The sequence below is a fragment of the Dasypus novemcinctus genome, chromosome 3, assembly GCF_030445035.2.
Source record: "Dasypus novemcinctus isolate mDasNov1 chromosome 3, mDasNov1.1.hap2, whole genome shotgun sequence".
NCBI classification, from domain to species: domain Eukaryota; kingdom Metazoa; phylum Chordata; class Mammalia; order Cingulata; family Dasypodidae; genus Dasypus; species Dasypus novemcinctus.
The window spans coordinates 163313647-163329063 of NC_080675.1; the positions used below are offsets into that span (position 1 = coordinate 163313647).

The window sequence follows — 15417 nt, forward strand, 5'->3', positions numbered from 1 at the left end:
ACAAGAGGTGGGACACTAAGGCTAAAGGACAGCCAAACAAAATAAAGTCACAACTGTGGCTACTCTTTGGACTTGGAAGAGGTTTTCTTTGAGATGTTTCACAAAAACAAATGCAAGACTCCCCTAGTATTGATTGGTCTACAATTTGAAATTTTGGCAAAATTTATAACTGTTTTAAGTGCTAATTCACCGTTAAAAATAAGCTGATGCATGACAGAAAAAATCACGGGTTTCTCTTATGATTGCAGTGGAATCATTAGAGAAACCCATGCAAACACGTAACTTTTAAAAAAACCATTTAAATATGTAGAAAAGGCTTAGGGCACATCAGTTGGCAAGTTGCTAAGCCATGTGGCAAATGATACTTGTTTATCTTGCATGTTATGTTAACCTGGTGGCCCTGTCAAGTAACTGGCCACCTACTGTATCTACTGACACTGAATACCACCAAGTCATAGGTGCACTGGCAATACTTGTCAAGACAGAGAAGAAAGTGAAAATCCATCTTTCATTATCTTGGATAGGAAAAAAATGCTAATTTTAAGCATCAAATTTTAAACCTTCTTAATATCAAACTATCACCTTTATTTAAGTCTCAGGTTTTGTTTTTTAGGAGGTACTGGGGATTGAACCCAGGACCCCGTACATGAGAAGCAGGCACTCAACCCCTGAGCTCCATTCACTCACCAATGAGAGTTGGTGTTTTTCTCACTTGTTTGTTTCTGTTTTATTTTTAGGAGGTACCAGGTATCAAACCCAGGACCTTGTACATAGGAAGCAGATGCTCAACCACTTGAGCTACATCTGCTCCCCTAAGTCTCAGGTTTTAACAGTACCATATTACAAAAAAAGTAACAGGGTTTTTTCCTAAGCAATTGTCACGTAAATTCTCAAAAGTAAAGAATTTAAATAAAAATCACAATTATTTGGTTGAACCTCCAGCAAAAATTGTGCAGGAAATTGTGCATTTTTCCTAATATACAAAGCAAAATATTTCTTCAAGAGCAGGATAAATAATTGGAAAGTTACCAAAACAACAACTAGAATAAAAGCTCATGCAGATAAAAAAAAACTTGCTACCTTTCTATTTGGGTTCTAAAACCCTTAAAAGAAAATACTTAACTTTTACAGCCAGTTTTAGTTGTGCTTTTAATAAAGGAGAAGTCCTAATCTCTTTTTCAAACTAGATAAAACATTATAGGAAGTTTTGTAGTCTATTTCTTTAAGCTGTTTTCTGTAAGTTTATTAGTAAATCTGTTATGATTTTCATCATAAAATAAATAACTAAAAGTAAAAGTGACTTCAAAATGAATATTAAGAAAAATCTCCTCACCAACCCCAATGCCTTAATTCAAAGAGAATTATTGACATCTAACCTATATACAAAGGCTTCAGATTTTCATATTCTAACATCCTAAATTGTAATACATCTTATCCCTTCTACAAGTAGTTATTTTAGTGGGCTTTAAAAAATACCTTTCAAATAAGTTATAATCAATGATGTTTCTGTTCTCATTTTAGTCCTCAGAAATACAAGGTATAATCTCCAAATATAAAATAAGATCATGATTTAAATCCACGTATTGGCCCATAAGAACAGATTCTCAATTGTATGGTGACAAAATTCAATGCTTCATTCATGTTATAGACATTAGATAGTGTATTAACTAGTGATTTTCATAAAATAGACCAGAGAGCAAATTAAAATTGTATATTCCCAAAAGTACTCAGTAGAAAACTTAGTAGCTAAAATAAAAAAATTGAAATGCTGCAAATGTATACTTGATCATATTAAATATTTTAAAAAGTAATAGTTAAATCTTGAGAACTGCTTTTCACAACTGCATAAAGTCATCTAGCCCCTAATAGGTTATAGATGGAAGCTTTTTTAACATTTAGTGAAAGTATATTTTGGATGATTTATTAGAAGCAAACAATAAGCAGCATATGTTTTAACAACAGTACTATTATCATCCTTAATGAATTTACTTTCCCAAGTTCCAAAAGGGAAGATGTATATAACCACAGATAGGTATTTTAAGTCCCTATAAAATTATTTATTTCCCGTCACAAATAATTAGAAAAATATCAGTAGTCAGGTAGTCCAGTAATCAACGGACAATTGCAATGAAGAATTTTTAAAAGTACAAAAAGGTCATACTTACATGTCTCTTGAAATCACCCTGCTTTACTACTAGGTTCAAATTTAACACAATCACTCCCATATCATCTTCTAAACTATTTGGATCTTCCAATTTTAAAATATGTTCAGTTGTTCTACAGGCAAAAAGCAATAACTATTGTTAGCACTGAAAGATAGTACTATTGTCTAATAATGCACAATCAGGCCCTATGGTAAAAGTCTCCTGTCTCTGAGTAAGAATTAGACATAATTCTTAAACAGCACAAAATTCAGAGAAAATAGAACAACCACAATCAGGATAGAGGAATTGTTTGACATTGTCTAATTCAACAATTGGTTAACTGGTTCCAATCTACCCCCTAACCTGACAATTAACCTATAAATGCCTGTTTTGATTTTGTTAGGTCAATTAACCTGCGTATCAACACATGAAAGCAGAAAAATCCAATACACACTTTAGAACACATTATATAAGATTTTTATATCAAATATATTTGGGAGCTAAAAAGCAAAATTCATAGAAATGATGAGAATTGAAATAACTTACACAGTTTCTTTATTCAGAATTTTTTTTTGTCATTTGATTTCCATAAATCCAATCTAATATAAGTTATCTTGAGTTCACTCTAAAATTCTTTAACAATTGCAAGGTAAAAATCCAATACCTGTTAAGCTCAAGATCACTGAGAATTACAAAGGCAGAACCCATGAAATCAGATGTGGTTAAATCTCGATCATATACCTACAAAGAGGGTGGAAGCCAGTCAAACACATGAATATGGATCACCAACAAAGTTTATCAAATTATTAGCAAATGGAATTCCCTGGTAATTTAAAATTCAATCTTTTAGATCTAAAAATAATTTGCACAGTCCAGTTAAAGGGGAATTTATGTAAGCCAATACAACAAAATTATTTGAACTTGCCCACTCTGTCTACCACAACCAAAAACAACAGAGGAAAATACTTTTAAGGTAGTATCCATGTAAATTAAAATGTTATGCATAATGGACCACTCTCTGCAGCTTAAATTGTCTCTCATTAAAATTCAGTATTTTCCACGGTGAACAGATCTGCCAATTAAACAGAAATTTGCTAAGTATTCTATGGCAATCTTATCCTGCACTCAACTCATGCAGTTTTAACCCAGATGTTAGAACAATTGATGCTTATAACCAGTAACTTAAAGCTCTATTAAGTATAAAGTTATTCCTAATGAGAAAGACTTTAGTACTTGTCACCACTCTACTCCTGGTAATAATTCTTCCACATTCAGTAAGTTTAAATATAATCAATGAAGGTATTATTTTCACTCCAGTTTTCTGTAGAGTATGTCTTGCTGATGTGCGAGGAAACATGGAGTTTTGATAAATGGTATAAAGATGTCCTTTCATATTAATATTTTTAATCCACTTCCTGAGAATAATAAAAGAATTGATTTTGCCAAGTTTACTTTTAAGAGAGCATCAGAGATTGTTGAGGAATAAATGTTTTTAATAAAACAACTTATTTGAAAGTCTACTTGATTACCTTCACACGGAGCTTTTGATTAAGGCTTTGTATTGGTAATACAACTATCTCATCCCAAACTGGGTTCAAGTTCTTATAGATGACTTTACTTTTGTACAGCGTCTTCCCATTCAACTTGAATTTCACATACGGATCACTTGTGCCTTTAAAAGAAAAAGAGTACAAGGCAAGTTTTAAAAACAGATGTAAAAAGCCTAGGATCTCCATTAAGTAAAGATTCTTTCCACACTCCCATGGCTCAAAGCATTCCACCGTGCACGCCCAGAACAAATATCTCCCTGTGCAGAAACCAAAGGCCCCAGAGAAGGGGAGAGAAAAATGAAACAATTTGGGGAAATGATAGAGCTCCTCGAGTTCTTTTTGTTTTGCTTCATGCGACCACTGACTACTATCCCCCGAAAATTCAAGAAACAAAACCTGCAGGCACCAGCCAATGGTGTCAGGAGTCCTGGAGAGAAGCCCACCCCTCCCAAGAACCGCAGGGAGTCAGGGAAAAGAGAAAGAAACTGTTTTCAAAAATTTGACCAGATGGTGGACTCAACAGAGCCCTGTACTTTAAAATATAATAATAATCAACCAATCAGTCTCTAAAACCACAGGCTCAAAAGATGGAGCAATGGGAATAAGAGTGAAACTGGGGGCATAGAGATTAAATTGACAAAGTTGCCATTCTTTGCTGACCCCCTGCACCTGCGCAAAAGCTGCTAACATTGTTTCACCCAGGCCAGCTGAACTCCAAATCTGCAGGGCCCTCAGCTGGCCATGGAGCTGACACCGCTGACCTGCTGGCTCCTCCCAGGGGGCTTTGAAACAGACGCCAAAAAAAAAAAAAAAAAGAATGATGTCCAGAGCAAAAAGAAGGGTCAGTGACTGACCTGCCTCCACACTTTCCAGACCAATTGACAGAGAGAGAAAAAAAAAAAAATGTCCGCAAACGCAATACATGAATATGTGCTACGATGCGTGTTTTATTCCACACGGTCATTGTACTTGGGGCATCTAATGGTGCTGATGTGTACTTGCTCATCGATGCCCAGTGAAGGATGAATACAGAAGGCACAAACGGATAGCCACAACCCACGAGTGAGCAAATAACGGCCACCAGACCATGCTATAGAGGAAGTAAAAAAATCTAACAGTGGGGAGTTATAATTACATGTGAACCACAGAACTACACATAAGTGTACAGGGACCCACAATCTGCACTGATATGTCCCCAAGTGCCCAGGACAGTGCCCAGCACAGGTCTTCAGAATGTTTACTGAATCGCATTTCTGATATTAGAGTCGAACCATTACAGTTGAAATATCATATCAAGAACCAATGGCTCCTCTGTCACAAGTGTTTATCATATCCTTGATACCCAACAATGAGGACCTCAGACCTTTCCTTCTCCGGCTTCTTTTTATGTTTCTCTTTTGGTCCAGTACTAAAAATTACTGAAAATGGAAGCAATGAATTTCGTATTTTAACTGGAAAATAAAGTTACCTCACTAAAAAATGAGCTGATATACACTGTTTAAAAGCCACGATAGAGTAACTAAGGCACGATTTTGATACATTAGCCATCCAGTATTGCAAGGCTGCTCATTTTAAAAGGAAGAACATCAACAGAGGACAAAAAAATTACACACTATACATGAATTCAACTCTCAGGTTACGTTTGGCGATGCAAGGGTAGAAGGCCAGCACTCTTTATTTTTAAACTTGGACGCACAGACACACACCATGTTGAGCAGTTCTTCTGAGAGGGATCTTAAAAATGAACACACTGACGGCTATTCAGAGGAAGAGTGAACAATCCGTCCACCCTGCCCCCTCTTAAAAGACAAGAGAACACTGCTGGCGAGTCAGGCTTTAACAATCATTCTGATATATATATATATATATATATATATAGGAAAACTATAATAAAAAGAGGCCTTTAATTAAATGAAATTGCCACTCTGGGATCAGGCCTTCATGCTTGTCAGCGTCCTCTCAAAATAAACATCTCAAAACTAGGCCTCGGTGGTGTCACTTTCTCACAGGCAAGGCATACTGGGTAATCCCCAGGCATCCTGACAGCTACATAATGTTCAAACTGTTTCACGGGTGAATGGCGGCAGTCGCGTGAAAGAAAATATTAATGTCTGGAATTAATAGAAAAAGGGACCAGGGTTTACAGAGCCAAACAAGGAAAGAGGGTGTCAAGTTAGTGCAGCGTTAATTGTTAGGGAAAATTTGAGAAAGGGGGGAGCACATTGTGATTTTCTCTCTGAGCCTAAGTGCCTCACTGTCAGGGAAGTTACATCTCAACTAGGCAGGTCCTGAAAAGGGGTCGGTGCTCAGGAATGCAACTCTCAGATTATACAAATGATGAGATGACACCTGAATGGGTGGACTTTAACCTTTTTCAGTGGGAGCTTCATCAACAATGAGGCGCTTTGGAATAAAGAGGTTGTGTGCTTCTCCAAGAGGAGACTGAAACAAGGGGCCGAGGGCCCGTGCCTCCTTCTGTGGCTGCCTCCAATTCTGCTGTGTGAACCTACACGAGTCACTCAGCCTCACACTTAGAAAATCAAGGAGTGAAGAATCAGTGGCCCAGGTTTTCTGTTTGGTTCTAAATGCATTGTGGTTCTAAATGGAGAAAGAATCTATATACAGAAAGAAATTAATTGCCACCCATAGTCCTCCAAATACATACCAACGTACAGTTTTCTACCAACAGCATGGCAGTCCTTCCTTCTACCCATGCTCACTGACAGTGGTGAGCTCCAGTCCCCCTTGGAACTGTACCTGCCCAGCAGGCTAATATGACACAGGCACTGACCGGTGACTTCAGAGCGTGGCTCAGTGCTAGGCACAGTGGGAGGATGCAAAGGAAAATCAGTTGCAGATGGTGCTTTTCTGCACCAGGCCAGCAGCATGCACACTCTAAAATATGACGCCATCCCCAAGAGGGACGTGTCAAAACAGAAGCGAAGTCAGGGGTTGGAATAGTCCACGGGTGGCAGAGAGCAGCTCTGGCAGGGGTGTTAACACGTGGGGGAGAAAATAAGGGAGGTGGGAGGTGAAATACGGGTGGGACTGACCAAGCAGAGAAGGGCTGCAGTTATTCCAGCAAGAGGAATTGGCACTGCAGGGTGGGGCGAGGGGAAGGAGAAGAAAAATTACTCAACGCAAAGCTTGCATTTCAACTTATCCCGAAATTAAGAAGGAAAAATCTCATGAGAAATATAGGTTCGAGTCAGAGAAGAAAGTGCCTTCATATAACAATATAAGGAAGTTTGATTTTATTCTGTAAAATACAGAGGGTTGTTTTTGTCTGTTTTCTCTTTCCTCTTTCTTTTTTTAAAACATAACACGTTATATACACAACTCTGAAAAGTCTGAAATGAAAAGTAAATCCTTCATCTTCTTACCCTTTCCTTGTTCCTCCTCTTCTAATGTGCCCATTTCTTGAGTAGTCTTACAGGAAAACAATAAAATGATTGTTTGCTTCTTTAACAAGAATATTATCTCTGGGCTGCATGTTTTCAGGCTTAATGTAGTTTGGATCTCAGTTCACATCAGCCCATTTGGTCTATCACGTTTTAATCGGCAGCATACATTTTCACTGTGTTGATGCACTTTTACCGAGCTGGTTGCCAAATAATGACATTCACGATGTTTGCATTTTTTAACTAATATAAACAACACTCAAGAAAGCATCCTTGCTATAACTATCTCGATGTTCTCAAGGGATTATATTCATATGAGAATTTTTAATTTTGAATCCACTGGTTCTGATAGATATTATAAAATTGTCCATCAAAAAGTTTGTCAAATTTAGACTACCATCAAGAGTATATGACTGTATTTGTTTCATCACACATTCACTAACAGAGGATGTTACAAACATTTATTTGAAACAAATAGCAAGTGAAAAAAGTTACCTCCATTTTTATCTATCTTTAGCATTTTCAGCAAAGCGTAGTATCTTTCATATATTTTAGTAACTTGTAATGACACTTCTTTGTCAGTGATATTCCCGTTTATATCATTTGCCTATTTTTCAATGGGCTCATGGTTTGCTTATAGATTTGTAAGATTTTTAATTATGGAAAATAGCCATTGGTTATAAATCTTGGCATAATTTGTTTTAGCCTTGGGTTGTTTCTTGTGATCAGTTATTTTCATTTCTATTTAGTCAAATTTACCAACATTTTATTTCTGATTTTGTAGTATAACAGCCTGCTTAGAAGAAATATTCTCACTACAAGATTTTTAATTAATTCAGCCATGTTTTGTTTTTTTTCCACTGATTCTGTAGCTTTTCGTTTATTTTACACTTAAGTCTTTGGTCCATCTGGAATGATTTTAGTTTGAGGATGGAAGGAAATTCAGGTCCACTTATGAGCAGGGGAGTTTTTTAAATGATCGGAGCCAAGCCTTAGAAATATAAATCTGGCAGCAGCTTATAATTTAGAATGAAGAAGAAAGAGACTGAAGCAAAGAGACCTGGTAGCTGAGACATATAGCACCCGAGAGTTGAGGACTGTAAAGGAAGCTGCAGCCAGACCATAAAAAAGCACCAATGCAGGGATTCACAATGTGTGAGCTATCCCCGGGAGATGCTCCACGGACTGAAAGGGTTATTTAATCAAAACCACTGAGAGAAGCAGTTCTTTTCTCACTAAGAACTTCACAACACAGTGTAGAATATTACACATGCTACAAACTGCCGTAAGACAAACAACAACAATAAAACACAGTTTAAACCTTTTTGGCTCTGCATTTCAGGTAATTATTTCAATACATAAAATGCTTTATTTGGATCCCTCTGAACATAATATGAAATCTCCTCCAAACCTAGCTAAGGTACACTGTGCAGTGTCTAAAATGATTGCTAGGTGAATTATAAGCACGGGAAGGATTAATGAACAAGCTTTGAAGTAAGGTGGACACAGGTGGAATAAAATCCCAGGCCTTTCTTTTAATAACCGTATAATTCTGGACAATGTATTCAATTTCCTTATGCTTAAGTTCTTTATCATGGAAAAATACCAACCTCACAGGATTGTCCTGGAACTGAATGAGCCATTATACTTTAATGACAACAGGGAGCAATTACTTACTGAGAGTGCCCCATAGTAAGTTCTCAATAAATAGTCACTACTATTGTTCACATTGCTACTTGATTAAGTTTTTTTAAAAAGGGAGAATATATAACAATGTATACAGCTGTATTAAAAGTTCATTTACGGGAAGGAGACTTGGCCCAATGGACAGGGCATCCGCCTACCACATGAGAGGTCCGTGGTTCAAACCCCGAGCTTCCTTAACCTGTGTGGAGCTGGCCCATGCGCAAGGAGTGCCATACCACGCAGGGGTGTCCCCCATATAGGGTAGCCCCATGCACAAGGAGTGTGCCCCGTAAGGAGAGCTGCCCAGTGCAAAAGAGAGTGCAGCCTGCCCAAGAATGGGGCTGCATACATGGAGAGCTGACACAGCAAGATGATGCAACAAAAAGAAACACAGATTCCTGGTGCCGCTGATAAGGATAGAAGCCGTCACAGAAGAACACACAGCGAATGGACACAGAGAGCAGACAACCTGGGGGGGGGGGGGGGGGCGGGGGGCGGAAAGGTGTGGAAGGGGAGAGAAATAAATAAATAAATAAAATCTTTAAATTAAATAAATAACAAAGTAAATGTTCATTGACTTCACTTTAACTGTCCAAGATGACATGCTCTGCTAATTTTTGTCTCTATAACATCTCAACTATAGAGACTCCTTCCTTTGTACCCCCTTATCACAGGGATTGCATGTGGCTTGAGAAATTTTCAACAAAATAACCTGAGCCATCTTGGAAGGAAATGGCTGTATAAAATCTAAAACCACATGACTCCTCATAATCACTGGATGCTTCCTTATTAACCCATGGCCCTAAAGTTATTCAGTGATGACTTCAGAGATTTTTGCAAATATAATCTTTTGAAAATAATTGGAAGCTCTGGAAAAGGGACAAATGACGATGAAGTCTATCATCAGTAGAGAATCGCCAAAACCAGAAAATCTGAGGATTTTGTTCTCCTCTTCGCATTCCATTTATCACCATTAGGAACTGTTACCATCTTGAGAGAGTATTATAGAAAAACTGGTTGGTGTCAAAAGGAGAAGCGGTAAACAGATACAGACAATAACAGACAACATCATATTAAGTGGCTCACAAATTACTCTGACAAGCAAATCAAATCAAATAAACCTTTATGAAGCTCTAATTACACATTGCTTCTTTTTTTTTATGATATCTGTAATTCCTGGCCATGGGGGAAAAAAAAGGCAGAATGTCATTTTACATTTAAAGCAAAAGAAAATCACTACCACCTAAAGACACGTCAATGTTGATGTGTACTTAGACTTTATACATACACACTTACAAACAGTTTTCAATAAAAAGGAATCAGCCTTCATACAGGCTGCTTTCCTCAGTCAATACTCATTGGTATACAGCTACACCCATCGATATATTTCTACAGTATCAATTTAATGCTCATTAATACGTATATCTATATACATTTGAAAACTTACAAAATAGCAAAATAACACCTTTTTTCAAGCTAATATTCATAATTTCAACTGAAAATCTCTATGTTGAACACAAAAGTGTTATTTGTAGGCAAAATCTACATATTTGTTATGATCAAATCTCATGTGGCGAAGTTAAAAAATTTTAGCTATGCAGTCTCTCCAAAGGAGAGGTCTTCTTAAGCTAGAAACATTTCCTAATTAAATGCATTTCTCTGAGTAGTTGTTTGTTCATGAAAAGAAATTATGCCCATATTCTTTACACTAAGTTTACATGTTGTAATATCTGATAACTTCCATTAGGAGATCTTCAGGGCTCAGATTTACATCAAGATTTATTTCCCAAGTCTTTATGGGAACTGAGCTACATAAACAGTATTTGGAAGCATGTAAAAAAGTGTAAATTTGACTTTTTTTTTTTCACTCCTCTGGGTTAATAATAATAAGTGACTATTAGTTCTATTTAAACACACACATTCAGAATCTTCCAAATAGGTACACATATTTAGAATCTCTTCTATTTTCTTCTTGCCAGAAAACACACCTTTTCTTCTTGCAGAAAAAGTAACATCTAAACCTGTTCTCTTACATATGGAATCCACAGATCCACAGACTCATGCTCAGACTTTCTTTGGGGCTAAATTTCCAGAAAAAAAAAAAGCCAGTGATGATTTTTAAACAGCTGCTGCTGCCCTCTAGCAGTAAAGCTGAAATTTCCAGAAAGTAGTATCCAAGGACTGCACACTTAATCTGTCTCTTTTGAAACCATAAAGTACTTAATGGAAGTCCAGAGGGCATTTTTCCTCAGGCACATGGGAAAGAAGGAACAACTTTTCCTTTGTAGAGCAAAATTTATGCTACTTAAAAAGACAGTGGTAGTTTTAAGCCTAGGAAGAATTCCCAGCCAGGTTTGTACTCACTAAGACTAAGTGACAGGAAGAAGCCTATCCCCTGGCATTCCCCTGGCATGCTTTTGCTGGCAAACACAAAGAACCCTTTCCTTCCTGAGCTCCCACAGGCCTTGCTATCCATGTTTTGTCGTTTAGGTACGCCCTGGCTGAACAACTCCTGAGCCTTCCTCATGAGTAGGTTCAACTGCCCTCCAGGAAGCCCCTAAAGGTCATGTGCAACGCCCCCAGGGCACCTTGACCGAGGATATGTAATGGTCCCAGGCGGTTTGACAAAACCCATTTTACTGAAAGAGGTTCCAAAGATCAATTTACCCAATGGACAGGTGACAGTGGGACCAGTGTTCTGAAATTGCTAATTCTACCACAATGTGCCTCTCAACTATAAAGTTTACACGGACCTGAATGGAATGAATACTGGGACGTTGGGGAGCCTGCGAATCCAGTCCTTCTGGGGGCTCTCCCCCTGCCTGTGGTCTTCCTAAACTTCCTTTGAGCTCCCTCCCTAAATCTCCCCCCTCCAGCCTCAGCCCACTTGGCACCTCAACCCACTTAGCACCACCCCCCAGACTTTCTACCCTCCCCTTTCCTTATCCTCCTCCCCACCTGTCTCTCTCCCCTCAACATCTCCCCTATTCTGTACTCAGTTTTCACCTCTCTTGGCTCTGAAACCTGAGCTACGCCATGTTCAGACTCTGATTATTTTCTATTTTGCTTGAGTCAAATTAAATATTGTTTGAAATGGTGTTTTTGCTTTGTCTTTATAACCAGTCAAGTAATTTGACCCAGAGACCTTCAAAGGCTATTTTTAAGAAGTTTATAAACTTTATAAATAACTGAAAGAAAAGCACTGTCTAAAATTGATGACCTCTGTAATTTCAGCAAATTGGCCATTTGGTGAATAGATTATTGAACAAATTGGCTCTTCGAAAAGCAGCCATTTAGAGAATGTGCCAGCCCCTGTCTTGCATCAGGGGATCAGAAGCACACAGGGCTGTGGCCTGCTGCTTGGAAAGATGATACAAGTCGTCCTTGTAACACCAAAAAGAGGGGGACCTAGGAAAGAGGCAGAAAAACTGACAACACAAAGGGCATAGTGAGGCAGATGTCTGGATCCAGCAAGAAAATGAGACTAAAAAGGGCTAGGAAAAAAAGGAAGGAAACATGAAAGGAGTAAATAGCCAGATAAAGTCAATGAATGTAGCTGCCTGGAGTCTCTCTAGAGGAAAAACATACCAAATATACTTGAATGTCAGCTCTCTGGGTTCCAGTAATTCAATTGCCTATGCACACTCAATTCTAAAATTATCCTTTCTATTAAAAAATACCAAAAGTCCCCTGTCAAAGCTATTAACTAAGCATAAATCTAAGTCTAAATAAGTGGGCACCTACTTTCATGGAATAGAGGCAACAGGGCTCACATTTATGTAATCACATTAGTAATGTGCATTATCTGATTTAATCCTATAACTCTAAGGGATAAGGACTATTTATATTGCTATTTTGCAGATGAGGAAAGTTAGTGAGTGCAGAGAGCCAGAGCCAGGCCCATCCTACTCTAAAGGCTTCATACCTCAAGCAATTTAAAATAAGACCCCAAAATTCATGATATTGCTCTCATCAAGAAATGGAGTATCTGGACATAAGTGGCAAGACGATGGCACAGTAGGGAGCTCTAAGTATCAGCTCATCCTACTTTGCAGTTAGTAATCACCCAGAGCTATCTCGAGCACCTGTTTGGGCAGCCCAGGAGACCAGAAGGAGGAGACTGCCCATCTGCAGAGAAGATTCATGAGTAGAGCACTCCGCGTTGCAGAGGCCGGTGACCATCCTGTACAGGTGGTGCAAGCTGCTACAGGAGCTACACTGTGACTGGAGTTGGAGCTCCAATTTCCAAAAAAGGGGAAGGAAGAGACAGTCAGGTACTGACTTCAGCTCCTAATTAGTAAATTCAGCTGGCTAAAGTATACTGCTAAAAACAGCTGAAGTTTGAACCTGTCCCAGTTGGAAAGAGGCTGGTAGGGCCATTTTAACTCCACCTCCAGAGTTATTCCCTGGCTTGATGGGAAGCAGGGCTGATGGACAATCACAGTGAGGGTAGAGATCAGCTTCTTTCTACCAATCAGACAGCAGCCCTAGCCTAGGCCCCAGCCCCAAATCTGGCAGGGAGGAAGAAGCTGGTGGGACCTGCACCAGCCTCTTCAGGGAACTGTAGGTGCTTTCAGCTGGCACACACTGGATGGTCAGACACCAGGGTCACCATCCCTGCCCCCCAATAGGATAGGAGGGGAACTGTTTTTCCTTGGCCTCTCTGGGCGACTGAAAGTGCTTTCAGCCTGCATGGACTGGTTTGTTAAGCACCTTCAGTTCCATCCTCGCCACCTCCCCCCCCCATAGGATAGGAGAGGGTTGCTGTTTCTTCACCCACTCTAACAACTGCAGGTGCTTTCAGCCCCCACAGACTGGATACTTAGATACCTGTAGCTCCATCCCTGCCCCTCAATAAGATAGGCTTCTCTGAGCAACTGCAGGTGCTTTTAGCCTGCACAGGCTGGTCTGTTAAGCCCCTGGGGTTCCACCCCTGCCCTCCCCATAGATAGGAGGGGAGATGTGTTTCCTCAGCCTCTCTGGGAAATTGCAGGTGCTTTTGGTTTATGTGAACTGGACTGCTGGGTGCCCATGGTTTCACCCCCACCCCGACCCCCAAGAGGACAAGACGGGGGAGTGTTTTCTCAGCCTCTCTGGGCAAGTGAAGGTGTTTTAGGCCTGCATGAACAGGTTTGTTGAACATCTTCAATTCCATCCCCAACCCTCCGTAGGATAAGAAGGGACTGGTGTTTCTTCGGCTTCCCTGGGAAACTTCAGGTGCTTTCAGCTCACACAGACTTGACATTCAGATACCTGTAACTTCATCCCTTGCCCCCAGTAGGATAGGAGGGGAGCTGTGTTCCCTCAGACTCATTGGACAAGTGCGGGTGATTTTGTCATGCGCAGACTAGTTTGTTGGGTGCCTGTGGTTCCATCCTCAACCCTTAAAGGACAGAAGGGTCAGTCCTCCCTCAGCCTCGCAGGGCAACTGCAGGTATTTTAGACCTACACAAATTACATTATTGGGCACTCTGGAAGGTCAATCCCCATCCTAGACAGGGGAGAAGGTGCGCTGGAGCTACGTTAGTCTACGTGGTCAACTGCAATCAGTTTTGACCCACATGGCTTAGTTTGCTGCCCACACGTGCAGCTCATCCCTGCCTAAGCAGAGGAGCAAGGGGTGTGAAGCTTCCTTAGTCTCTCTGGGCAACTAGAGATGGTTTTGGCCTGCATGGTTTGAGTTACTACATAAATCTTTGTCTTAATCCCTACCCATGTCAGAAGAGAAAGATGGGAGAAGCTTCATTAGTTCCTGGGACAACATGGGCAGCTTCAGCCTCTACAGCTTATGGTACCAACTATCCTCAGCTCCTGCTACACAACCAGAAAGGGAGAAAAGGCAACACAGTCCTGAATTAAAGAGAGAAACTGTGCTCAGAATAAATGTGTCTAATAAACAAGATGCAAGGACATCAGCAAAATATTACAATCCATCTCAAAAAAACAGGAAGATAGGGCCCAATTAAAGGAATAAGACAATCCTCCAGATGATATAAAGGAGTTGAGACAACTCATCACAGACATTCAAATAAATCTCCTGAATAAATTCAATGAAATGACTAAAGAGAATAAGGACATTCAGAAGACAATGGGTGAGCATAAACAAGAATATGAAAGCATGAATGAAATTAAAAATACATGGGAGGCATATAACAGCAGATTTGAGGAGGTGTGAGCTTGAAGACACGGCCTCTGAAAGCAAACATACAAAATAACAAATAAAGAACAGAATGGAAAAAAAGTTGAACAAGGTCTCAGGGAATTAAATGATGGAAAGAGATAGGCAAGTATACATTCCATGGGTGTCCTAGAAGGAGAAAACAAGGGAAAAGGGGCAGAAGGAATATTTGAAGAAATAATGGTAGGAAATTTCCCAACCCTATTGAAGGACAGAGATATCTGTGTACAAGAAGCACAACATATTCCCATATGAATAAATCCAAACAGACCTACTCTGAGATACATACTAATCAGAATACCAAATGACAAAGACAAAGAGATAATTCTAAGAGCAGCAAGAGAAAAATGATATATCACATACAAGAGAAACCCAATAAGATTAAGTGCTGATTTCTCATCAGAAACCATCAAGGTAGTTTCATTCCTTATGATAAGAAAAGAACAAAACTGCTAGCC

General features: G+C 39.4%; 1 protein-coding gene across 5 annotated transcripts in view; it reads right to left on the bottom strand.

Annotated features, from left to right (window-relative positions):
- Positions 1 to 15417, bottom strand: part of MCTP2 (multiple C2 and transmembrane domain containing 2) — a 258051-nt gene that overhangs the window by 145671 nt on the left and 96963 nt on the right. For all 5 annotated transcript variants that reach the window (XM_071214337.1, XM_058294644.2, XM_071214338.1 and 2 more), the window contains exons 5-7: positions 3674 to 3816; positions 2809 to 2885; positions 2166 to 2277 (exon numbers count right to left, since the gene is read on the bottom strand). In XM_071214337.1, the coding sequence (XP_071070438.1) occupies positions 2166 to 2277; positions 2809 to 2885; positions 3674 to 3816 (332 nt within the window). The remainder of the gene's footprint in view (positions 1 to 2165; positions 2278 to 2808; positions 2886 to 3673; positions 3817 to 15417) is intronic.